This window comes from Phaseolus vulgaris, chromosome 8 (genome assembly GCF_051622355.1).
Source record: "Phaseolus vulgaris cultivar YP4 chromosome 8, ASM5162235v1, whole genome shotgun sequence".
In the NCBI taxonomy this organism is placed as follows: domain Eukaryota; kingdom Viridiplantae; phylum Streptophyta; class Magnoliopsida; order Fabales; family Fabaceae; genus Phaseolus; species Phaseolus vulgaris.
In genome coordinates, this window is record NC_143505.1 from 57,864,725 (window position 1) to 57,892,217 (window position 27,493).

At 29.0% G+C, this 27,493-nt stretch overlaps 2 protein-coding genes across 14 annotated transcripts; both read right to left on the reverse strand.

Annotated features, from left to right (window-relative positions):
• Nucleotides 1-1,782: 1,782 nt before the first annotated feature.
• LOC137826111 (uncharacterized) lies at nucleotides 1,783-5,421 on the reverse strand. Its single transcript, XM_068631970.2, has 2 exons — nucleotides 5,005-5,421; nucleotides 1,783-2,933 (listed from the first exon to the last, which is right to left on the reverse strand). Exons 1-2 carry the CDS (start codon nucleotides 5,250-5,252, stop codon nucleotides 2,081-2,083), a joined length of 1,101 nt encoding a protein of 366 aa, XP_068488071.1. The 5' UTR covers nucleotides 5,253-5,421; the 3' UTR covers nucleotides 1,783-2,080.
• Nucleotides 5,422-13,740: 8,319 nt separating this feature from the next.
• Nucleotides 13,741-27,044, reverse strand: LOC137826875 (putative transcription factor bHLH086). 13 transcript variants are annotated; one of them, XM_090293592.1, is made up of 7 exons: nucleotides 26,897-27,026; nucleotides 26,188-26,441; nucleotides 14,816-15,322; nucleotides 14,582-14,689; nucleotides 14,390-14,455; nucleotides 14,226-14,291; nucleotides 13,741-14,123 (listed from the first exon to the last, which is right to left on the reverse strand). In XM_090293592.1, the coding sequence occupies exons 2-7, from the start codon at nucleotides 26,431-26,433 to the stop codon at nucleotides 14,025-14,027; spliced, it is 1,092 nt and encodes a 363-aa protein (XP_090149718.1). In that variant the 5' UTR covers nucleotides 26,434-26,441; nucleotides 26,897-27,026; the 3' UTR covers nucleotides 13,741-14,024. The 13 variants fall into 13 exon arrangements, 10 of the variants coding, with proteins under 10 accessions (XP_090149718.1, XP_090149717.1, XP_090149719.1 ...); XM_090293591.1 differs by having other exon boundaries at nucleotides 26,788-27,012; XM_090293593.1 differs by having other exon boundaries at nucleotides 26,188-26,482; nucleotides 26,788-26,921.
• Between the last annotated feature and the right edge of the window lie 449 nt (nucleotides 27,045-27,493).

Consider the following 27,493-nt stretch of genomic DNA (forward strand, 5'->3'; position numbering starts at 1 on the left):
TTGAATTAGATTAAACCTAAGTTGGGATGGGTCAGCCTAGTTAAGTAGGTACGAGGCTAGGTCAAGTTGACAAAGGCTAAGGTTAAACTGAGTCAGGTCAAGCCCAAGTCAGGTTGGTCCCAAATCAAGAAAGGTTAGGTCAGGTTAGGCTTAAGTCATACAAGATTGGGCCAGGTTGAGATAGGTCAAACTAGATCCAAGTAGGTTAGGTTAGTCCCAGATTAAGTTGAAGTGGGTTGGGTCTGACCTAGGTTAAGATGAGACTGAGCCAGGTTAAACTCAAGTTAGTTTGGTCAGGCCTATCTGAGGTTTGAATGAGTTAGATCGAGTCGAGTTCAAGTCAGACTTTGTCGAGTCGGCTGAGTTGACCTAGGTTGAGGTCAGGACAAGTTGTGTTAGACCCAGGTTAGGTTGGGTCCAAGTCGAGAAATGTTTTACTAGGTTAGACCCAAATTATGTAAGGTTGAGTTGGACCAAGTCGAACTTTACAATTCAAAATATAGTTTATATTCTAAATGGCATAATTCAAAAGGTATTTGAGAATATAGAGAGTTCGAACTTTATAATTCAAATATAAATATATTCTGAATTTTAAAGTTAAAAAATTTACGAATTATACCGTAAAAATGAAAAAGAATAAACCCAACACTTTTTTATCAAAAGGTAATTTTGGAATTAAAAGAACTGAAGAGGTGCAAGAAGAAAAGATGGAGATGCATGAAGAAAACACCCAGTTTAGTTATGATCTTAACCCACTTTATGTGGGGTCTTCGGGGTTGGGCTTTTTCAACTCATTCATTTACTAAGTCAATAAAAGTGGGAGCAATTACTTCGTGCAGCTGATGAATATTGAATTTGAAACCAAATTTATGTGAAATGACTTAAATAAAAGGGAAGATGCATATCAAAACTAATTTCGGAAACCCTTTTGCTAGATAATATTCTTGGATTTGAATTTTTGGAACACTTTTCTGAATTTTGAAGATTTTTTTCAGAACTCATTTCCAAATTATTTTTTTCATAACGTATTTTTTTCATTCTGAAATTAATTTTCCAAATTTTGATTTTTGAATTCTATTTCATAATTTTATTTCTTAAATACAATAATTTAATTATGAATTTTTTTTAAGAATATATTTTTTAATTTTAAATTTTCAATTTCGGAATGAAAGATAATTTTAAAATTTTTTTAAAAAAATCGGGTGTAGATATTTGCCTAAAATGAACTTAATTTTAAAAGTAAGTTAAAATGGATTGATGTACCATAAGTCAAATTGATAGTAATAAATTATATATCTAATCAATTAATAAAATCATTTAATTTTTACCGATATCCCAAATACAACCAAAATGTCTGTTATGTCATCAGTAGACAATAAAAGATATTAGTTTCAAAAAAATTAAAAATTATAAGGATGAAAAAACCAACGAAGTAAAGTTTAAAAAGTAAAATTAAAATTCAATATAATTATCGGGCAAAAGGATTCAATTGTTATCTGTCACAAGATGAAAGCCTTCCCTCAAATTATTCTAAATGATTTCAGTTGAATAGTCAAACAGCCGAACCTCACTCCATCACCGTCAACATCAAATTTGCCACGAAAAAAGGCATCACATTATTTGTGACCAAAATAGTTTTCTTAAGCTCATAAAAAGTAGCATTAGAGTCCTTCTCTGATGTCCAAAATACCAAACTCTAAAGAAAAGGTCCCATTAAGATGCACTATGCAATATAGAAAGAAGTACTTGCTAGCTACGCAACTGTAAAGAGGAGAAGAAGAATTGACAAGACCCTCAACTACTTCTGTATACTATTTTATACAACGTTTCCTTTACAAATCAACTAGAAAATCAAGTTCTTTTAATCATACAACAACATTTTATTGACAATTGCCATTACCAGTCACTCGATACCTCCACCATGGCCTGGACTGGCATTTCTTTCACTGTGTTATCAGTTTTTTTTTTTCTTTTTGTTCTTATATTACAGAAAATTTATCTGATAAGTTCCAAGTGAAAAGTAAAAGATAGGAGAAAAAAAAGGGAAAAGATACAAAGTAGAAGAGCCCCAACTCAACTACTATTTTGAAGAAACTTCAGAAGCACAACTTGTCATAGGAATATCACTAGGGGTACATACAAGAGCCCTTTGCTGCAAATGTCTCAAACTCTGCTCCATGCTGACTTGGACCATCTCAGCCAGCATCTTCTTTGCTTTACCAGATTGATCATCCCCATCAATCTGGGATATGATGTCACACACTATGTTCTGAAGAGTGTCAGGTTCAACTTCAGGTCTTGAATATGGAGACTCTCTAAGTAACTGCAAAAGGGTACGTGCTTTTGGCTGTGATTTAGGGGTTCCTTGAACTGTAAGCTCAAGAAGTCCCGGAATAACACCTTCTCTAAGAATTGGTTCCCTGTATTTACATCTATCACTTTGACACATTGTCAGCAGTGCTCCAACAGCATGTTCCCTACTCTGGGGAGTACCATTTTCAAGAACTTCCACAACTGCAAGAACCCCACCCTCTTCAGATGTTAAGGCAGTTCTGCCCTCCTCGTAACCCACCAAGGATTCTATCAGACCAGAACATTTTTCAGCTATTTTTGAGGATTTTCTACAGGTTTTTAGAAGACTAACTATAAAAGGCGTTGCATTTGTTTCGAGAATGATGCTGAGGTTATCGGGGTGTGTTGATAAATTGGACAGAGCCTTCACAGCATCAACTTTAGCTTGGGGGCTTCCATCTCTGAGAGTATTTACAAGGAGAGGAATGGCGCCACAAGCACTAATGATTGGTTTGTTGGTTGGAGAGGCAGATAGAGTGAGTAAAGATGCAGTTGCATACTCCCGCAGATTTGGATTTTGTGACTTGAGGAAACTGATTATTGGCTCTAATGCACCAGCTTCCACAATGTTAATTTTGTTCCTGCTTGATAAGAATAGCAGAAAGTTAAACACCATTGAATCTGAAGCATTTGACAAAGGAAGACTAAGTGATTTGTAATAAAGAGAACAGGGAAAAAAAAGCAATAATAGTTCTGATTAATTTCATTTTTTTTCAATTAGACTACATTTTCTAATAAACGGCTCTATCAGATTATCTTCTATCCAAAGCTGCAACATATTAAAAAACAGGCCTCAGATGTAAGACTAATGCCAAGCTAAAAGGGGTAAACAATACCAAGACCACACATTTAAGCCAGATTAACATTAGATCCCTGATTTACACTCTTTTGATGATGGCTAGAGTATGTTCAACATTTTTCCTTGCCAGCAGAATTTTTCTATGATTATAGCTCATTTATGGACCCGACAATCTATCGGTTATTAGATAACATATAACCCACAAAACCTCCTACCGACCCCATGGACCCAACCCAGTAAAGAGAGAATGGAAACTTGAATGCAGAACACACATAAAAGTATGGTCTTCCCTTCTCAAAAGCATTTAATATAAAAGGTGATTAGGAAACACAGCTTACAGCTAATTTTTTTTATGTTTTTTCACTACATGGGAAATGGGGAAGTGAAAATTTAAAATTGAAATCATTTCAAACTTAATGATAAAGCAAAAATATAAGAAAGAAAGAAAGGAGTAGCATAAATTATTTACACTGCCAGCCAGAAAGTGATTTCACTAAGCAACAATTGGTAAAAATCAAAACATTTGATTTTATCTTTTTGTATTATCTTTATTTATCAATTCCACCTACTACCACAACCATATCCTTAATGAAAAGAATAGTACAGAAGTTGAAAAAAAGTCATTCGGTGATTGAATACCGCATTGAATGAAGGGACACGAACCATCTCCAACAATAAACATTAAAAATAAAAACAGGGCACAGTTTACTCATTGGATCAAGCCTCAAAGAAAAGTTGAATAACATAAACAATACCCGGAATTCTAGAATATAGAGATTTTAAGTGTTTAGGTTGATAGCTGCCTTGTTTTGCAACTTTTACTTTGCATGTTTCTATCCACAATCATAAAAAATATTTTCTTTTTACTATATCACACCATTTGATAACTGTATACAAAAATTTTACTATCTTCCGTTGACAAATTTATCGTCATTTATAACCTGTGCAACTTTTTGCAGGTTAACTTCATTTAAATAAGACAAGACTAAAACGTTAAAAAGGTAAAGTGCACCATATGTACCAAACAAAAACCACCCACCAATTGGATAAGATTCTACTGTTAAAGCATCTAATATTTCTTGTCAACCAGTTTATGCATCCATTGAATTCATAAGAAACAATGATAAATCCCTATCTAATCACTACACGTGACACAGTATAAAAAGTGAAAAACATTGAAAAATATGACTAGCAAATACTCAATCATCTTCTTCAGAATTTCTCATCAATTCAGCCAACCAAATTCTGCATTCTGATTCTAAGCCATGAAAATCTGTTTTTCCTCTTCTTTCTTCCCTGAATTCCAACACATATCTCACTATCATTAATCACTTATTTAATAATATTTTATCACATGAAAACTTACACCATAATTTTAATTATGAAACTTAAATCATCTAAAACTAATCAACAACTTCAACCAAACAATTACTAAAATAAAGTAAAACTATTGTTATAAGCTCTCACAATCTCTTCTAAATATCTAAGAATAAAAAACTCCTCCTTATTGGATCATGTATTTGAATGTTTACCAAATCGAAATTATTTATCGCATATTCTTATATTCTATTCCCAACTAGACAAACTCCACGGATCCCATGTGTTTCACACCATCCAAATAGATTGAGAAATTACAACAAAATATTAAAGAAAAACCAAAATAATTGCCACCATAGGAATACCTCTGACTCGTACACCCAAAATCCTAAACCCAAATTACATAACAAACACAAGTATTATATATATATATGCATATTTTGAGTAAAAAATAGTTTTTTTGTTCCAAAAACACAATTTGAGAAGAAAACTGGTCGATTGAAATTTTGGAGAAAAAGATGTAAGGTGGTACGTGCTTTTCGTCTTGTACGGCGAGGTTGAGGAGAGCGAGGAGCGCGGGTTCGTGGAAGTCGGGCGAGTCGACTCGGAGCATGGAGACGAGTGGCGAGACGGCCTGGCGGAGGTGGCGGCGGCAGCGGTGGGAGTTTTTGGTGAGGCGGCGGATGTCCCTGGCCGCTTGGACCCTCAAAACGGGGTCGTTTAGCTGCAGCAGCTCCAACGCTCGCCGTACGGCCACCGCCTCTGCCGGAGGAGCCTCCTCCATGGGCTTTGTTTAGTAACAGAAAAAAACACAGAGAGAGAGAGAGAGAGAATTGGTTTGTGCGTGCGTGGCTTTAAGCAACAGTTATTATAACTCAGAACACATCACAGTGTTGATATATAGAGAGAGAGAAAAGGGTAGTTGTTGGTTGAGACAGTTTCTTTGTTTGTTTATTCAACTTTGGTGTTGGTTTATTTCGTTTTGTTGCCAAACTCATTTTCCCATTCAAACCAGTCAAACACTCTTTGTTAGCGTTCAAGTAACATTTCACACCAAAATTCTTAAATACTTTACTTCAACTAACACTATATTCATTCATCTCATTTTTATTTTTCTCAAAACAAATCTATCATAGATTCACCTTAAAATACATGCTCATAAAAAAAAAGTTAACCAAGAAAAAAATGACAATAAAAAAATTAAAATTTCCTGTGTATAGCTTATACAATAAATTAAATATATATTGTTCAAGATAAAATTAGTTTTGTACAGTAATTTGAATAACACTTTTACTTTTACCAAAATATATTCTTAAATTGGTGCTTTTAACATCTGTCCTTTTTTTTTAAGAAAAGGTTAAAAAGCGCCTAGTGTATAACCAGGAAGAATTAAATTTAATAAATTTCGTGAGTTATTTCATGTGATTAGTTAATATAACATTAAAATTTAATAGTGAGCCAAATAAAGGATATTCTTTTCTCCCAAACTTGTATTTATTTGAGTTAAAAAATAAGTTAGGCATGTTAGGTCAGGTATTGTATTTAACTTTGATTTGATGACTCAACACTATAATACCAAGAAATGATGAAGATAATTAATAATGGCACATGTTAATATTAACATCATACAGACATAACGAATAGACCAAAGAGAGTTATTTTTATTTCTTCCAAAGTTTTGATTGAGTTATTTATTTAAATATCGATTTGACTCGATCAAGCTTAAAATAAATGGAAAGAAATTGAAAATTGCAAACATGTATAATATATTAATATTATGTAATTAAATTATGAAATAAAATAATAAAAAAATTAATTCAATGTACATTTATAATATACTTTAAAGTAAAATCATACTGTTATAAATATATAGCATCCATGTTGATTTTAGTATATCTAGAGTTTGAGACTAATTGCATAGAATATCTTATGTTAAGTCAACAACTTTTCTTTTTTTTCTTCACAATTATAAATAGATTGAGAGCATGTACCATGGATGAGAGGAATCTATACATCCTGAATATGGAATATTTATATATACAACTGTTAATATTTATAATATATATATATATATCATTGGATAAAATTCTCTTTATATACTTTTAGGAGAAAGAAAGGAAACATAATGAAATAATTTTTTTATAAGTTTAAATTTTAAAATTAGTTTACATATAAATTAATTTATAAAAATTGTTTGATATAAATTGTTTAAATTTAAACATAAGTTAAACAACGTGATCAAGTTTTTTTTTATATTAATACTTTGTATTGATAAAGTTATTCTTCCTCTTCCTGTTAGATAAGAGTTTCCTTCACTAGGTTCGATTAAAATTAACACTGATGAAGCTGTTATGGAATATCTTGGTCATGCTACTTATGAAGGTATTTTCCGTGAGAGTATGAGAAAATTTATTGGAGCTTTCTCGGTGTTTCTTGAAGTTCAGACTGCTTTGGTTGCTGAGCTTTATGGGGTTATACATGCTATGAAGGAAGCTCAAAAGATTTAATGTCTGACTGAAATGTGATTCTGTTTTGGTTTGTGCTACGTTTACTGACTAATGTTTCTTAGATGTTTCATAATCGATGGAATACTTGTCTTAATTACGGTGGGAAAATCAGGTTTATGGTTACTCGTATTTTTCGTGAAGGAAATACATGTGCTAATAAGTTGGTTAATTTAGGATTTATTCATAGAGAATCTTTTCATTGGTATAATAGGCTACCATCTAGTATGTTCTTAGAATTCTTTATAAATAGATATAATATACCTATGTATCATTTTTGTTAACATATGAGTTTTGGTCTAATCCCCCATATTTTTTATTTTTTTTAATAATATTTTTTTTCTGTGATAACAAATGATTGTTATTGTTTGAAGTATCAATATAGCTGAGATGTCAAGTTGCACAATAATATTTAAAATGAAAACTTTTATTTAAAAAAAAAAAACTTATAAGGAAGGTTATTTTATTTTTCTTATATTCACACACGCGCTCCTCTATTATAGTAAAGAAGTTTGTCTAGATACTTTTATATATTATTAAATTAAAGTTAGATAATCGCAATTGTACCTGACCACAAATTATATTAAGACTTAGAAGTTTATTAGGTAATCATAATTGGACAAGATGATGAATCTTTCAAAATTTTGAGTTTAGAACTTAGTTGATAGATCATATTACAATTTTATCTAGTAAATTAAAATCACTATTAAAACATAATAATTTAAAAAAAAATTATAGTTTAACAAAATTACCAGACATTGCACTGGATTTAGCCTATTAAAAAAAACTCAAACACTTATAGAAAAATAGATTGAGTATAATTTTGAAACCTAAATCCCTTAAAATGAATAAGATTAACAGAAATTAGGTTTTGGTCACGTTCATCTTAGCTTAGGTAGTTCCCTAGAAACTATAGGAGTTGTTTAATATATATATATATATATATATATATATATATATATATATATATATTTAGAGCTTTTGGTTCAGTTTCTGAATTTTTTTTAATATATTTTAGAATGTTAAGGTCATAAAATGTGGATGAAATTGATAAATGTTTCTGTTGATGTGAGTGTTGATTAGAATGGGCAGTTAGGTACAGTTGACTATAGCTTAGCTATAATTATTTCGAAATCTTAGTCTTTGCAATAATTTTCTCTTTGATTTAGATGCATGCTTCTATTAACTTTAGTCTAAAAACAAGTTATGTATTTATTCTTTTTATAATTAAAGGTAATTATTGATAAAGAAATAAATAGGTGAATGAAATTAAAGCTTGTTGAAATAGGTGAATTGATATTCCACTGAGATAAATAAATAAATAAATAATATACTATATCACTGTTCACTTTGCTTTTACATATATGGCTTTATTCTCATTATAAATTACAACTTTAAAATATTCCACTTCATGCCTTTGTAAGTGCATTATTTCAAAGTAACTTCAAATAAGCCAAGCCAAAAAGAAATTTGCTTTGAACTTTTTTTTATCTCCTTTATCTTTTTTTTTTCTTTTGTGAAAGAAGTTAGGGTTGCTTTTATACTCGTAATTATCTTATCTCAAAATTAATCAAAAAATGAAATGTTTTATTTTCCCAAGAGTGTGAGGAATGAATCTTTGTGTTGAGGGTGCTCCAAATTCAACTGGAAGAGTAAATGTAGCTTCATGGTATGTTTAAGTACTTTTAAAAATGCATTTTATACATTAAAATTTTGTTCAAAAATTCAACTTTATAAAAGTGAGACTTTTTTGCAAACTTAATTAATTTAACCAAAACTTGAATGAAAAACATGCACCCAATATACAGCTTTGGAAAGTGGTTGTTGCCAGATCTCAAACTGCTCAAAAGCCCCACTGCTATATTATTTAACTAATAAACCTTCTAATTAACTCAGTTTTGAATTAAAGCATCTATGAATTAATTAAGAGTGATGAGTGTATAATTAACCTTTTTGTTGAATAGGGAAATAAGGCATTATGATATCAAAACAAGTGCTTAAAAGTTAGGGTTGTTGGAGGAGAATAAATAATCTTAAATCTGTATGTTGGAATTTTGTTTTTTGACGTGGAACCGTTTGTTGGCACATTACTGTGTACTCTTGGCAAATGACATGTATTTGTTCCTAAACTTCAAGTATTTTTTTTAAGCTTTCGTAGAGTACACGTTTTGTGTGCTAACAAGTTAATGGTACTTGTCATAAGAAAAGAAAAAGGTGAAGGAAGACATTTATATGGTATAAAACAAAAAATGGTAAATTTTTAATATATATTTTTCAACTTAATTTTTTAATTATTTACGACGAAATTTGTCTAAATATAGCCTAAGTTTTAAGTTATGTATTTACAATGTATAAACAAATTCCTTTCTTGAGTTTCAAGTGATATTTTTGTGTGTACAAGAATCTTTTAACTTTTTTTTCTTTCGATCATGTTCTCTTTTCCCTGTATGTGCCCTTGGAGCTAGGTTTATGTATCGGTTTTGATATTTCTAAACATTTTAATACGAAATAGAATATCATGATAAAAAAGTTTGACTAAGATGTTCAAAATACATAATGGAAAACAAGCTTCAAAAACAAATTTTGATGAAAGTTACTAATTTTTTTTTATATATTTTTGAAAGATTCTATTAGAAATTTTGAGTTTATAATTTTTTATTTTAAATTAATTAAATTTAACGAGTGATACAATGTTATAATTTATCTATTCTAATTATTTCTTAAAAAGTTATAGGTAAATCTTCATCAACAATTTTGTAATTAAATATTATATTATAAATATTAGAAATTACAAATATTACATTATAAGATATTAGAAGTGAAAAACAGGTGTTTTAAGATATCTTATTATTGATTCGTCAATCATAAAATAAAATAAGAACTAACAAAGTAAAACGAATTAAAAATATTAACTCGAATTGCTGAATTTTTTAAAATTGTGTATTTTTAAAATGTGTTATATATATATATATTAATTTTATAAGAACACATTTAATCATAAAATTGTTTTGAAGTTTTTATTTATTTAATTAATATTTTTAACCGAATAAATAAGATTTAATTTTTCATATTAAACTATTTTATTATAATTAATAATTTAAACTTAATCTATAAGTATTGATATATTATTACATATTTACTTATATAATATAAAATTAAGCTTTAAAATTATTTTAATTTTAATTTTTAATTTAAAAAATAAGTTAACTCGGATTTGACAAGTTGACTGATTAAAAAGCCTAACCTAAGTCAAATTTTGACTGACTCATAATGTAGACCCACTTAGCCACCGTATAAGTTGTTTGATGTATTAATGTTGGTGTCTTGCGCAATATATTTTAATTGTGCCACCTGTGGTAAAAATAACTTTTTTTTAATTAGAAAATTGTTTAAAAATAGCAATTTTCAACGGCATTTAAATTTATGAAAAATCCTGAATCTGAAAAAGATATCCACGAAAACACTTGTGTGTTTGTCCTTTTTCAAATTTTTAAAGAAAAAAAAAATAGTTTTAGTCGTAACAATTGCATCTTCACATGACACGACGTCTACGATAATAACAATTTTAGTAAATGTGTATCTTGTCATCCATAGCAATGTATATATAAAATTTCCCTTTCCTAAAATTTTAAAATCACTATAAATAATTCTCCATAACACTAACCAAAAATATTTTAAAAACTAAAATATAGTGAAATGAAACTTTTAAATAAATTTTTAAAAAATATGCATATTTTATGTAACTGTCCGCCTTTTATTAATTTTATTTAATTAATTGTTATTATAAAATAATTTTAATATATTATATAATAAATAAATAAAATTATCTATTATATTTTAAAAAAAAATCTTAAATTTAAACTTATTAAAATAAAATATTATAATAATAAATATGGACAGATAATTACCATGTTATTATTATTATTATTATTATTATTATCCTTTGGTGACCAAAACATTGCGCAATAGGTTGGGGCCCAGTTTGGAGCATGAGCCCACCATCGCCATTTATGTCCCAATTGGCCCTTAACCAAAAAAACAATTACTTCTATGCTGCCAAAACTTTTCCATATCAAGCAAATTTCAACACATAAATCCAAAATAAATAAATAAAACCCACACTCCAATTTACTATTTAAATTTAATTTAGGTTTATATATTTTTAATTTTTTTTAAATTATATTAGTAGATAATAAATTTTATGCAAATATTAATTTATTATAAGAAAAGGTTGAGTCCTCTTGTTTTAAATAGTTATCGCAAACATTTTTATAAGCAGTTAAATAAAAAAACGTATACGGTGAGTTCGATCCATCTATTTAGTATACGAGTTAAAAAAAAACAAGTTCTAACATTTTTGGTCCGTATCAACTCAATACATATTAGTGGATTAAATGGATTCATCCACTTAATTTAAAAGTAAATCATTTTTCTAAAAAATATTGTTTTTTAGAAAAAATCTAATAAAATCAAATAATAACATTTTACTAATTTTTAAATTCCTAAATAATCATAAAATAAAATTCTTAAATATGATAAGTTTTAATTTCTTGTCCATCAATATTATAAAATGTTCAAACTTTAAATCCATTGAATGAGACTATTGGGCATATCAAAAAAGACTCCAGTATGGCTAATGGCTAAGGGAACATGAGATAATATCGTTAGGGTCAATTATCACATTCGATATATTGTCTATTTTGGATATCAGAACTCCGTCATATTTTGTCCCTAAAAGACGGGAGGGAGGAAAGTGTATTAAGATGCGTTTGCCAAAACAGGCTAGCTTGCTACTGTTTAGCTTATGGTGTTTACCATATGATAGAATAGTCATGGGAAAGTTTTATTCTAGATTAATGGTGAACGTCAAATGTTTTTATCGAATTTAGCGTTTGAACTTTCCGAGTGTTGAATTTGAGTTGTTGGCTAAGTTTAAGATGGATTGTTAAATTTTAACACCAAAACTGAATGAAAGTTCACGTGCCTGCAAACGACTTTTTGACGCTCAATATCTCGTTGTTAATTGCTTACCGTCATTAATAGATGATTTCCTTAAAGAGAAGAGATATGCTTATAAGTCAGACACTGAACAAAGATATTTCCATCCTTCACAAAATGGTGATAGTGAGAGTGGTGTGGTGTTGAAATTAATGGGAGCAAAAGAAAAGAGACAATGATGAAAAGAGAATTGTCCCAAAGAAGAGGAGAATGAAGCAAGGTTAAACGAAACAAATAACAATGTTAAAAAATAATAATTGTATCAATTGAATATGACGATGGTTAATTTAAAAAGTGTGGTTGTTTAATTTTGAGAAGGATTCTATTAAAATAAATGTTTTTGATGGTGGTCCCCTATAAACCATTCTCAAAGATGTCATAAAATACATACATATTTGATAGTAATGTTTGCATTGTAGGTGATGAAGTCAATTTTATAAGATGTGCATGCGTGCGTGATGTATACATATGCAAATGCATCCCTATTAGACCCATCAAACCACAAAAATTGGCTTCAACAATGACAGTTTTAAATAGGAATTTATGGATGACAAAGTCTTAGTTCGTGTGCCTCTTTATTTCATTTTGGCAACACATAATTTGTGGTTCTGCTAAGCCCCACTCATACACGAGATATCAAAATTAATGCATATACTTAATTAATTCGGAGAAAAGTACAAGGTTTTTTTTTTAAAACTTTTTATTATGAATTTTTTTCTGTTTTAATTTTCAGTTGTTATATTCATATTTTTCTTTTATACGTAGAACAAAGTGCACATAGCTACAACCCTAAGCCATCTATTACTATATAAATAAGGATAATGTTTTTCTTTATTTAACTATTTTAATTTTTTAGGTTTCTGCATTAAAGTGGTGCAATTGATTAGGTTTATTATGTAAATATATATATATATATATATATTTTAATTATGAGATTGGATAAATATTTTTTTGGCAAAGGATAAATAAATTAAAAATGAATACTTTAGGAGTGTCACAATCCTTAAACTTAACAAACCAGTAGAAAAAGTACCAAAAGATCTGCCACTTAGCTTACATTCCATAAAACTTTACAAATCGGTAGAGAGTAATAAATGGTTACACTACAAAAAAAAATCATAAAATAAAAATCAATTTTTAGAGACCAAAATAATTAGTTGCAATAATAACTAAATTAAAGACCATTTTAGAAAAAAAATTGATTTCTAAATTAGTTTTTAAATAGTTTTTAAATTGGTATCTAAATAGCAACCAATTTAGATACATTGCTTGCTATTTAGATACCAATTTAAAAACTATTTAATAATAATACAAATTAATTTAGAAATCAGTTTTTTTAGTTTCTAAAATGGTTTCTAATTTAGTTATTATTGCAACTAATTATTTTGATCTTTAAAAATTAGTTTCTTTTCGATGATTTTCATTTAACCATTTATTAGTTTGTACTGTTTGTAAAGTTTTATGGAATGTAAGTTAGGTGGTAGGTTTTTTTTTTTTTTACTTTTTCTAATGGTTTGTTAAGTTTTATAGAATATAAGCTAGGTGATAGGTTTTTTACATCATCAATCACAAATTCTATTTTAGTTTCTCTTTCTTTAATATGTTTAATTTGTACCCATTGCCAACTTATACAACAATAGATAACATAACAAAAACCCTGTCTTCCAAGATTTTTCATCAAATTAATTGGCATGGTGATATTCAATTGAGAGAAAAAGTCAAAGAACATTATCTTATATCGTTTTCTCTTTTTCCATGATAACAATAAACTGCATAGAAACCCAGTATAGTCAGATATTTATTAGAAACACTTCCATCACACCTAGCATACAGAGAAAATTACAACAGTTTGTGGTTGAAATCCTGGGACATGGTTTGTAGCCCCAGCACATACACAAACACTATCACATGCTCCATTTTTCTGCTAGATCTTGATTCAATTTAGAAGTTTACAAATTAGAAAGGTCATGTATTCTGAAATACTAAAATGTCCTTCAGAACGACCAACTTCCTGAACTAATTCCTTATTCATTGGATCCATGACCTTTAATTCATCATTGAGATGAAAGAATGGCATCAATGGCTTGTCTTACTTGAGAAATGTCAGGAGCTTTTCCACCTTGGACAGGCCAAAATTCATCAGCTGCCAACACCTTCACAAAGATGTGTCATGATGAACTTAGTTTGCAGATGAATGACCAAAAATATGCATATCAAAAGAAGAAGGAAATTAGTGCATTGTGTGCTAGTCCCACCTTCACTTGCAACTGAAGAAACTTCACGTAACTAATTGCTTTCTCCAACATGGTGACCAAATCAACCTGCAAAATTCATCAATGGAATTAAATCATAATCCTAGATATTGTTGCAAAGGAAATGCAAAAGAATGCAGCATTTCAGACTAGTTTGAAAAATCTACCTTGGAGCCGTTAGGGACCAGTTCTTGGAGTATCTTAAGCCGCTCACTTATTCTCTCTCTTCTGTTCTGTGATACACTCGTACAAACATTCTATCAGCATTGAGCTCATATTTAAGTTTTCTTAATTTACAATCAAAACATGGAACATATATGCGACATAATTTAACTTAGGTTTGAAGCAATTAAGCAAACCTTAGCAGCAACACTTTGAGGATCCTTGGATGGGCTTGACTTTGGTTTTGTTGCTTTACTTGCAGTTGTGCATGGCTTCTTGGCATTGGCAGCTTGCATGGTCTCTCCCTATAAACACCAATCTCATATCATTCTTCCATTCTAATTAATTTCATGTAATTCTTATGGACTAATGCTAAATATATGTATAAAAAGAAGTTAAGATGTGATTAAGAAGCAAGCAATGATTAATACCATAAAAGATCGCTTTCTCAAGACTAATTCTTGTGCTGCTGACTCATTCACGCTATCACTGTGGCCATTAGGTTCTGAGTATAGCCACCCAGAAGATGAACTTTCACCATGTTGCTGCTTCTCTTTTGCACCTTTGAACATGGAGCTATAGCAAGTAGCAGTTTCAGAGCAACTGAAATTTTGGACCAGGCGCATGTCTGTGGTGCTTTTGGGACTAACATGGTTCCATTGGTCACAACCTTCATGCAAATTACTCTCTTTGGAAAACAGCCAACTCTGCTGAAAGCTAAGAAAAGACTCACTACCTTGCATGAGGTTGCTGAACTCATTGGCTTTGAAATTGATTAGAGATTCTGCTTCTTCAAGATGGCAATGCGTGCTCTTTTGAACATAGTCATTGCCAATGCCACATAGAGGAGGACACTGAGTTATGGCTGAAGCTGAATCATTGCTGAGGCCATTAGTACTTTGTGAGCCATCTTCCTCTTCAACCCCAGACTTTTGGTACTGGTTGACCCCATGAGATGTCAAAGATAGTGCCATTAGGGAAGTAAAGGACCCAAATGCAAAAGCAGCTAAGGTTTGTTAAGGTCAATAATGAGCATGTCAGAAGTAGTGAAGAAGACCTCTCTATATAGGCCTAAAAAACGAAGTACCATTTTGTATTGATGGGAATTGGAGCAATAGTACTACTTAACTGAAATATTTAATGGGGGAGCAAGAAATCAGAGTAAATAATAGTAAAATATTGATGTGTTTAGGAATTTAAAAAATGTTGTTTAATCGATCTTGATATTGGGAGTGTTAGCTGGCAAAAGAGAATGCAAAGTAGCATAAGGGTCGCCGGATCCTTCGCCAAACCCACGTCTCTCTTTGATTGATTCCAAATTGGTTAGTCTCACTTTGATGAAGAAGTTGGAGCTACTAGCTTCTCACATGCTTCCTTTTTAAAACTTAAGCACGTGGATTCATACTCTATTCTGTGAACTCTATATTATATTTATGTTAACATTCTGTGCAGCTGTCTGCACTGCTTATTGAACTGGCTAAGATACCACTCATTGCCATGCATCATGGGTTGTGTTCTGTATATAATTCTGTTTATTTTCTCTTTTTATTTTGTTGCAAAATGGACAAATGTGCATGAAGAAATGGAAATCCTATAATTCATACAAGTAGTGCTGATAGGTTGACAATCCTCCATCAACTTACAATAATTAGAAAGAAAAATAATTCTTTTACTAAAGTGTAAATCCTAGTTAAAATGATTGATCCTAAATTATATTATATCACATTACAAGCTGTAATTCTTTTTCTTGTATAATTTTTTTTATACAAAGCTCATAAACACTTTTAAGAGTGTTTCCATCCTTATACAAAGCTCATCTAAAAAGATAGAATCCAAAAAATATAAAAAACTAGGTTTCTTATAAAAACACAAAAGTATCTTAAAGTATAGCATGCTCTAATTCTTCATTCTTACTCGTTATAGGTTCTACCACCATCCTACAAAACATATGGTCAAACCTACACCTAAAACACTAGTTTTAGACCAAAACTTATAGCTTTGCAACCACTAATTTCACCTTGGCAATCTTCTACCAATCCAGCTTTGCTCTACTCACTAAGTGTCGGACATAACAGAACCAAACACCAATGTCCATGCTCCACAATTATGCAGATATTATGCAGCAGAATTATGCATTAAACAACATGAATCTGATGCCTTTGCACCAAGGACAATTGTGGCTGTACCAAACAATATGACTCATAACTTGTGCTCGAACCTGTTCTTGGTCTTTCCTTGATGTTAATACTAGCAGAATCTGCCACGCCCTTCTTCTATATGCTCTGGTGCTAGGTATAGCACATTATTTTTCTTTGTATAGTATGCATTCTGACCCTACTTGTTCAGTTTCATTGCTCACTGCATGCAACTCAAACATTTAGACGAAAGCTTCGTGAGAGATGAAGTTAAGTATTCATGTACAAATAATCTGACTTTTTTTTCTTCTTAAAAACAGAGAAAAATCTTACTGCACTCTTACTTTCGAAATGCAACAAAAGTCTAAAAAAGAAGAGAATAGTATATCGATAGTCTTTGAGAAGTGTAAAGAATTATGTACAAATAAAGTAGGTAAAAAATTGTACTAATAAATATATTGTTAATAGTTAACATATAGTCTGTCCCAGTGCATAATTTTCAATTTCTAATTATATATTTATATTTAAATTTTAGTTATTAAAATAAACAAAATAGATAGGATAACAAGTTTGTAGATATAAAGTCTGCTACTAATAAAAAATATTAATATGTAAATATAAAGATGTAATTAAGTACTCATTATATTTTCATTAACCATATGTGAGAAAATAGTGATCATGAGTATATATCAGTATTGTGGAATTGATATGTAAAATTATACTTACAAGTTGCGGTAATGTGTCAATATCTTAGTTACTGAATGCTTTTTTCTTATAACATAAGAGGTAAAAACACACTAAACAAAATGGTTAGCAAAAATTGAAATAATAATGATGCAGAAATACTGTTGCTGGCATTTTTTGCATCAGTAAAAGAAACATTTATTTATTAGATATAAGTTAGAAGATACCTAAACCCATTATAAAATAGAAGTTACACATTATTTTCATATGTAGGAGTTGAAGATCTTTAGAAGAAGAAAAACTTTTATTTTTTATAGCTAATCATGATCATGTAAGATCTAAATTTAATAAGATACATCATGTACTTTACGTTAGGCATATTTAAAATAATGTTATTTTTATGAGATTAGATCATCCAAACACAACCCTCCAAGACTTTTTTTGGTTCTTTACTGCTATTAGAGAATAATGGTGCCGCACAAAGTGAAATCTAATGACAGATGAAACCCCAAAAAACTACATGTTTCCAGATTGAAGAACAGGTACAAGCTTAGTTGCAATTTTTACCACTTTACTGCAAAAAAGGGCAATATTCGTTAACCAACACAATATATCATCCTTTTGAGACCATCTTTTTGGCTGAACCATGTTCAACACAAACTTCCATACAAAACATTATATTGTATTAACTTAATTACATATAATGTTAGTATTTTATGAATTTTATCGTTTAAGTTTTCATGCTATCTTTTTTTATACATTGTACCGATTAATTAAATGTCTTTTATTTATATACATTATTTTAATAATGTAAGATCCTTAATATCCTTAGTTGAGAATCGAACATCTAGATGATGAAATTATATGCAAATGATCTAATAATAACTTGATAACATGTTATATAATAAAACCAGTTATTAAATAAAAATTTAATTTAAACACACAATATAACTACTTACTATATTCATTAAATTATATATAATTTTATAAACTAACAAATTATTGTTATTAAAATAGTTTCTATTATTAATAAAAAAAATATAATCTGATTTTTAAATTAGTATGTAATCAGTGATTAATATTTTTTTAGTTATAGCTAAAATATTGATTTTAATTAGATACTAATTTAGAAACTAGTTATTTTTTTATTAATAATTGAAACTACTATCAATAATTTTTTAATCTATAAAATAATATTTAATTTAATCAATTATATAGTAACTAATTATTTTTTATCTCTAAAATTAGTTTTTATTTAATTATTCTTTTAGTGGTACTAGAATAAATTCATGTACAATTTTAGAATTGGATTTTGAACTTATTTTGGTTATATAATCTGCTACAAGAGAATCATTAAATAGAAACTAATTTTAGAGACAAAACATAATTAGTCACTCTATTTACTATATTAGATATTATTTCAGAGAGTAAAAAAATTTATTGATATCTAAAAAGTAATTTATATTATTAATAAAATTTATGAATTAATTTATAAATTGGTATCAAATTAGTTATCAAGTTTTAGCTACCAACTACTTTAGATTCTAAAATTAGTAGCTAAAATTTTGGTATCTAATTAGATATCAATTAGCTAATTAGATACCAATTTAGAAACTACTTTAGATATTAATAATTATTTAATCTATAAAATAATATCTAATTTAGTCAATATAGTAACAAATTATTTTTTATTTTAAAAATTGATTTTTATTTAATGATTTTCTAATAGTAATACGAGAATATGAGACTTTTAAGGTTTTTTTTTTTAAAAAAAAAATTACATTTCAAATGTGAAGTTTGTAGGTCAGATGAAATCAAAGTGAACTAAATTTTAATGATAAAGTTGCTTATTAGATAATGTTAAAAAATGTTATAAGTGATTTCAATGATCCAGAACCAAAGTTCATTAACTATTTTTCAATAAAGAAAATATTGATCAAAATAGAGATGAAATTAAAGTATAAATAAACTTGCTTAATAAGCAACATATTTTTTTGAACTTGTAGCTAGTACATCTAAATGTGTTAAACAAAGATGAATACAAATGTTATTTTTTTCTAAAACAAAAAAAAAGTTTAATGAAATTACTTTTAGAATTTCAGTTACTTGCACTTATGAAAGACTTTATTTACGTCTAATGAATGTTATTACGATCTATATGCACGGTTCTCTTGAAAAAAGGATATTTATATGAAACTTCTTCAATAATTTAATTATTAAAACAATCAAAATGAGTATTTATAAAAAAGAATGGTATAAAACTAATCCCATTTTTTCCTTATACAAGGAAATGGATTTGCCATAAGTGAATAAAGGATTTAATTTCGAAATAGATGAAAAATACTTTAAATTTTGTGAACTATAAGCAGAAATTAATTTGATCTTGAATTTATTTTATTTTGTATATCCATTTGAATTTTCATTTACTTTTTCTTGAAATGAAATCAAACATGAAAGGATCTTTGGGAATTAGATTTAAAGGAGGGAAAACAGGATAAATTTTTTATATCTAATAAATATTCTCTAACATAATTTTTAAAGTAAGTGAAATAAAATGACAGATTTACATATATTATTTAAGTCGATCCTAATCTTCTACTTATTTCCATAAAACATTAAAAATGGCATACAATAATTAATGTCCTAATCTCTTAATTACTTCAACAAACATTACTTAACTCTCTTAAACACCATTCATCAATGTGAAGTATAACATCTAAGAGCTGGCTTTTGTAAGTTTAAACAATTTACTCAGCATTAATTAGCTGTTGCCAAAGAAAAAAGTCAACATTCTCCAAAACAGATTCCATCATAGTGATTTTTTAAAAGCAAAAGGAATTCCTGTGGTCAACTCAGTTTAATTATGTCCATTTTTTAGGGTTATCTTTCTCACAAGGTGCAGAAGTGTTTGTAGCTGCTCATGAAATACAGTTAAGTATATCTTTTGTAGACACAAAGAAGATCATCCACATGTTAATTAGTTCTACACAGATTCAAAGTTTAGGGCAAAGGGGGAAAAACCAAAGCTGGCATTGAAAATCAACAATTCCTTCTCCTTGTTTCATGGAGACTGTCTAATTCTGTCCTTCTTACTATGAACTTGGAAACTCTTTATCAGAGACAACATCAGAATTTTCCATATCTTCCAAATCTGCTCAATTTCCTCATTACAGTTGCCTTTACTTTTCTATTATTTTTTTATTTATTATATAGAATACATTATTCAAGTAATCATATGCATTAGAATAAAACTTTCAAGTAATTAATTTAACTGCATATTTGAAATTTAAATTCCAGATTATTAATGAAGTCAGAACACCTTAATATTTTCATTAGATTTCCACTGTTAATACTTCAAGTAAATCAAATTTCATAAGTACAAAAATAAGAAAAGAGCGTTCTCCTTATTTAATGCGGTTCCGCGTTTAAACGCATTTGTAAAAGATGCGGTGACATTTTTGAAATTATTTTGATTTACAAATGCGGTTATTTAAATAACCGCATTTGTAAATCAAGAGCTTCCATTTACAAATGCGGCTAAAAGTAATAGCCGCATTTGTAAATCGAAGCGCTTGATTTACAAATGCGGTTTTTACGTTTAGCCGCATTTGTAAATGGTTTTTACCCTAAAAATTTTACGCGCTCAACAGTTTCGTTCATTCTCTGTTTGCGCTCATATTTGTTCTTCGTTTTCTCTGGTTGCGAAGTTCTGCATTTTCGAAGGTACGTAATTGCACTGCCCCTCATTCTCTTGTTTCCATTGCCCCTAACAACTGCATTGAACTCCAATGGCTTTTGCTTTCCATATTGCTTTCGTTTTTAATGGGTTTCGCTCTGCATTTTGAAGGTGTATTCATTGCTTCCGCCGCTGTCGCATTTCGCTCTCGCCGCTCCGCCACTGCTTCCACCGCCGCACTCGCCACCGCTGTCATGTTTCCTCTTCTCCCCTTCCACTCTTCACCAACAATGTGCCCCTAAAACCCCAGCTCATTCAGAAGAATATACAAATGCGGCTATTTCAAATAACCGCATTTACAAATGAGGCTCTATAGCCGCATTTGTATTTCTCTGATTTACAACTGCGTGCTGATCAAATGCGGATCTATAGCCGCATTTGATTAGCATTTCTGCACTAGTGTTTAGATATCAAACATTTGTCAATATATTAAATAACTTAGATATTATTTTAAAAACTAAAAAATTATTGGTATCTAAAGTAATTTCTATTATTAAAACAATTTATAAACTAGTTTCTAAATTGATATCTAATTAGGTAGTAAGGTTTTAGCTACCAACTAATTTAGATTCTAAGTTTGTAACTAATTTGATACTAATCTAAAAACTAGTTTATAAATTTTATTAATAATATAAATACTTTAGATATTAATACTTTTTTAGTTTCTAAAATAGTATTTAATTTAGTTAATATAGCACTACAAGTAAATTATTAAATAGAAACTAGTTTTAGTTTTTAGAGACCAAAAATAATTAGTCACTATATTAACTAAATTAGATATTATTTTAGAGGAAAAAAAAATGATTGGTATCTAAAATAGTTTTTAATTTTATAAACTAGTTTCTAAATTGGTATTTAACTAACTCGTCGATATGGGTTATGTAACAGTTAACACTTAAGGTTAACACTAAATAAAGAAATGCATCAATATACTTTTTATTTATTTTTAATTCAAAAGTACATACAATTGAGATTGATGTATACACCATTACTCTGAAAAAATAAGTTTTCTATATTTAAATTATGATACTATATTTAAACAAGTTTGTGTATGAATTAATCTATATAAGTTTTCTTATATTTTTTTAATTTATATATAATTTCTTTTAATTTATAGAAAAATTAAATTTCTAAATAATTTATAAAAAAATGTCCAAAAATACCTTGGATATATTTAATATGAGAGTTTAGTTTTGACAGTATATTACTCAAACTACTAACATTAGATTTTCATTATATTGGGCCAACGTTAATTTTTAGTCTTAAAAACTTTCTAAGTTTTTGTTTTAGTTCCTGACTTTTAAAATATTGGTTAGTATTTTTGTTTTTTCTAATACTCAAACGTTAAAAATGTTGGTTTTAGAGATAAAGTTAGAATATCTTTAAAAATATAATAAGAAAAAAAATTGTTAATTTTTAAAGTCAGGGACTACAACCAAATTAAATTTAAAAAAGAAAAAGTTAGAAGCTAAAAACACCATTAACCTTATTACCTTTATTTTCTTTTCCAGTACTCTATTTCAATGACCCCTGTAATATTTTTTATTCAAGTAATCACATGGTATCCTCTAAATTTCAACCTTTTACATCTTCATTTTATAATACACCAACCACTAATGATAGATGTAATCATGTTCTGTTAATTTAATTGGGTGTTTTATTGGGATTTTGAGTAGACTAATTTTATTTTTAAAAAAATATTAAGAAAACTTGTTACATGTATTTATAGGTGAATTTGGAACCAAACGTAGTTCACCAAACTTATTTATTTATGTTTTGCTCGTGTAATGAATAAAACTACCACGTGTATTTTTCTTTTTCATTTGCTTTTAATTTTTGTGTTTTGTTCCAAAGTTGTATATTGAGAATGCCTGACGGAATGAAAATGACACATTAATTTTTTTTTTAAACTATGTTGTTGGGAAGAAAAAAAAATAGTCAATATGTTGAAAATCCTTAATTAACATTTGCATCGTTTTCTCTTAAATAATTTCCTATTTGATATAAAAAAATATATAAAAAATTATTAAGGATGAAAACAAAAAAAATAATACACATGTAAGTAAACCTTTACCTCTCACTCAACAAACAAGTCACTTATTAATGAACAAAATGAGAAATTGTTTTTTACTTTATTTAAGTGAAAATAAGACAAAATAAAGTCAAATTAAAAATATTAGTGGTCACATATGATTGTTGTTACTTAACGTTTGAACCTAATTGAAATGTCTATAATCATGCGTAACATCATGAAAACTTTTATAAAAATAAAATAAAAAATAATATGAAATGAATAGGTAAATGAGTACAAGGTGGAATACTCACATCCAAGTACATTTTCAAAATAATTTTCAGATAAATAAATTTTAACACCATTACTAATAGGTAAGTCCAAACACAAATGAAGAAAGTAGAAGAGGTGTTTTTGTTGAATAAATGTGTGGATTCTCAACATAAGTCTGAATTCCAGAACATAGATAGCATAAGCTTAACAAGTAAAAAATATGTAACCACTGAACATGGATTTCAACAACACTTGCTTTAGTTTTGAAAAGGTACTTTGTTTTCATCCATGAACTAGCATTAGACTTTACAACATATAGAAGTACTCCATCACACAGCAATTGATAACCCTGCAAATTTCTCTAACAAAACATCCAATTAATCATAGGACACAAATCACTCTAAAAATAAAATTAAGCTCTGCCTCCCAAACAAACAAATAAGCTCAAATCACATAACTACTAAACAAGCACTATACATCATCCCATAACATCAAGAAAACAAACTACTTATACTCATACACAGGCTTTCAGCATGCCAATATTCCAACTATAATGAAACATGCAAAATCTCAAACCCTTAAAGTGTTAACAATGGAAGGCTTATATTATTGTTTCACAATCACAAGAAATCTACTCCATACAAAATGAAGTCTATGAATTATTTTTATAAGCTAAGTACTAAACTATATATATTCTCATGTCTTGTAAGATAAATAACTTCTCTTAAAGAGTGAGAAATATGTAGGAATTCACATAACACCATTGCTTGTTGATCTCACAGTAAAAGACAAAAGGTATTAAGATCCATTCATGGACAATGTGAATCTCAAATGCTATGGACAGACAAGGGAAACAAGTAGACTAAAAGGTAAATAATTTATTGTCAGCAGGAAAAGAGTTACACATATGAATATAAGAAAGAAAGCAAAAGAGACACTGTATCAGAAATGTGACATAATAAAAACTTACAGTGATTCCAACTATGACTTCTTATATCCTTCTTCTACTTCTCTCTATGTCTTTTCAAACTTGAACCACCATGAAAAGTAGGAGCTGAAGATCGGGGTAGGTACACATTTGATCCCTTGGTGGCCGAAGGGAATAGTTCTTGCTTTGGTATCTTAAATTCTTGACTTGGGGAAACCATCCTAGAAGACTCAAGAAATTCAACCTCAGTTTTAACATTTTTATCAGCCACTGAACCTGCAAATTCCTTATCACCCAATCTAACACAGGTATTTCCTGTCTTTGAATTGGGTGTCACAGTACTAAGATGAATACCTTGCACTCCCTTCTTTCTTTTTATTGCATGATTAAGTTTAGATTTTGACTTAATCATCTCAGCAAGCATTGATCCTGAACCAGAATTATCTGAATTAAACATTAGTTTAGTAGGCAAACACATTGTTATTGAAAATCTATTAAATATTTGGAAGACTTCAATAAATTTCAGTTATTTAATATATTATCTATTTTGTTATGAGTACCCAACAATTATTTTTCAAATTGAGTAATTAATAAATTAAAAAAAATTGGTTTAAGTTATCCAAAAGAATATTTATCTGTGTCTCGTTATTAATATTATGTTGTTTAAACTTATTTCTAAAGCATTTTAAAATTTCTTTTTTAGTCTTCTAATTTGTTTTATCATCACACCAACCGATACATTTTTTTATCTCATGAATAACATAATGCATGTCAATTTTTAATACTCTAAATGATGTGATACACATTTCAAATTAAGTGGCATATGAATAGTAAGTAAAACTGACAGATAATAAAAGGGACTCAAACCAAAATATCTAATTCATTAGATACTTAACTTGAAAAACCAATTGTTGGGTACTCAAGTAAAAATCCATTGTATATCAGAAATCTTGTGTAACTGTTAAGCATAGCAAAGGATACTCAGAATTGAGAGAATAGCAGCACTGGCAGCTAACTGTTCAGCATCCTTTTTGTTTCTAGCCGCATCACCAGTGTAACTTGTGCCATTGAAAACTAAAGAAGATATAAAACTAGGAAGCAACCCTTCTTGCTGAACAGTCTTATAAGTAGGTCCTTCTAGCTTCAATTTAGTAGCATATTCATTCAAGATAGACTTGCAAAATGCAGAAATCTGGAAATCAAAGACAAGTTGCTGATGCTTTTAACCAAGATTTATGGAATGGTAATACAAGGTTTAGCCAAAATGATGCAATAAAATTCTTATTAAAGCGTCATCAAGCTTAATGCTATTTCACAAGCTTTTTACTTTTGTAAGTCTGCAAAGTCAGCAGTTAATATGAAAACAATTTTCCTAAACGGAGACTTTTAGTGATTAGTTCAAGCTATACTAGATTAGCTCCAAATCTTTACAGAGTATGAAAATTGAAAATGAAGCATCTAAACTCTATTCCCACAGGCAACAAGTTTTATTTGTTATTATAATGGTACTTCTTTTAGATAAAACTTGTATGAATTAAATGCTTCCATTACAAGGAAAACATGACAAACTATATGATATTATGACCTTCCTGAAAACTTAACCTCTGCAATAGTTTGCATGGTCATTTTCAAGTAAGATTCTTTAGCATCATATCCAATAACAAAATTACTTGAAAAATGCATTGTAATTCTTTAAAGAAAACTATAGACCAGGTCTTTCTAGGCAAACAACATAGAATAGCAAGGAAGAGAAAGAAAATTCAGATCATCAGACAATACCTTCTTCTTGGTAGACTGAGAACAAGAAAAACATCTAATGCAGGAAAAACAAAATCTAATATTCTTCCAATGTCAAAGTAGTTTGTTTGCCAACCAGATGCAAAATAAACATAAAACAAACTAAGTATCTAACAGTCTAGAATTTTGGAACATATTATTAGCAGACATTGGCTAAAAATTGCTAAACAGTGTGTCTAAGTCAATCAACTGAAGCTGCACCTACTGAAATCAACACCAACAATTTTGCTACAACACACCTCACAATCAAGAGATGGTGCTTCATCTCTTGTCCTTTTAGGGAGGCACTCCATGGCCAGTCTGGCAGCATCCTGTTCAGCAGTTTTTCTGTGGGAAAAAGTAGATTGGGAAATGTAACTCATTCCATCCACCCACACCTTTGACCTAAATCTTGGAGCATGTTGTTGTCCCTCGTTGTTAGTTTGATACACGGGAAGTGCAATGTTACACTTTTGAGCAAACTCTTGTAAGCGATTTTTGTGCATCAGTTGTTCTGAAAAACCTCATGGCAGAGCAATCCACAGTGTTAGAGATCTGTGTTTAATAAAAAAAATCTTCATAATTTCGTAACCAATCAATGTTCTAGTAACATTCAACACCCTTCAATGTATTATTTTCAAACTCACTTTCTCCAAAAACAAATAGCTAGTATTTCGAAAATAAGTTAATTCAAACACTCAAGATACAATTTTTCATGCATCAATCATTTCACTTTCTATAAGGGTACTTTGAATAACTTTTTCCATCATAATTACTTACAAAATTCTGCACATAAAATCTATTATAAAAAATAATAATAACAAAATTCAAAAATTATTGCGTAGAATTGCAGGGCATACGAGCAAAAAGTTGAACAGGAAGGGGAAAAGGAGATGGTCGAGGAGGTAAAGGTTTGGAAGAAGATGAAGCCATGGATGAGTGAGAAATAGTAGAAGAAGTTTCTCTTACTATTCCAGCATCAAGTTGGTCTAGGAATGCAAAGGAGAGAAGTGTGAACACTGTTGTTCGTACAAAAATTCTCATAATGTTTGTTTGTTGCTTATGGTACGACAATGATAGTCATGTTTTTCTTGCTTCTGAGAGTGTGAATGGGAATATCACTTTTTTAACATTTGAAAATAAATAAAAGTATAAAACAATTAATTTGTTGTATTTCAAAATTGTAAGAAAATAATTAATGCTTCATTTTTTTTTATATTTATATGTAATAAACTCAAATTATTTTAAATAGTAGTTGGATAGTTTATATTTACATGTGGTAGAAATAATGTATTTATCACAAAATTTGTATTTGATCTTTTAAATGTTACATGCTATTAATTAATTTTAAGCGTTATGACTGTATTATGAGACTATTAATATATTTTTTTCATTCAAATCAAATTAACAAGAGATTGAAAGTAGAAAGAATTTTTTTATTACAACTCATGATAGACTGAATTTTTTTAAAAAAAACTTATATTAGTATGTGTATTTTTGTATCAAGGTGCTTAAATTTGCTATTTGTTTAAAATTTGATTTCCATACTTTGTCTTTGTGATAAGA

What these genes read in the sequence shown, in the direction of transcription:
- LOC137826111 (XM_068631970.2), bottom strand. Translation starts at nt 5,252, where the DNA reads ATGGAGGAGGCTCCTCCGGCAGAGGCGGTGGCCGTACGGCGAGCGTTG. An exon ending in CTCGCCGTACAAGACGAAAA is followed by an intron (nt 2,934 to 5,004) that starts GCACGTACCACC and finishes CTTATCAAGCAG; the next exon opens with GAACAAAATTAACATTGTGG.
- LOC137826875 (XM_090293591.1), bottom strand. Translation starts at nt 26,971, where the DNA reads ATGAGAATTTTTGTACGAACAACAGTGTTCACACTTCTCTCCTTTGCA. An exon ending in CTCAAAGTGTTGCTGCTAAG is followed by an intron (nt 14,456 to 14,581) that starts GTTTGCTTAATT and finishes AGTGTATCACAG; the next exon opens with AACAGAAGAGAGAGAATAAG. An exon ending in TTCTTCAGTTGCAAGTGAAG is followed by an intron (nt 14,124 to 14,225) that starts GTGGGACTAGCA and finishes ATCTTTGTGAAG; the next exon opens with GTGTTGGCAGCTGATGAATT.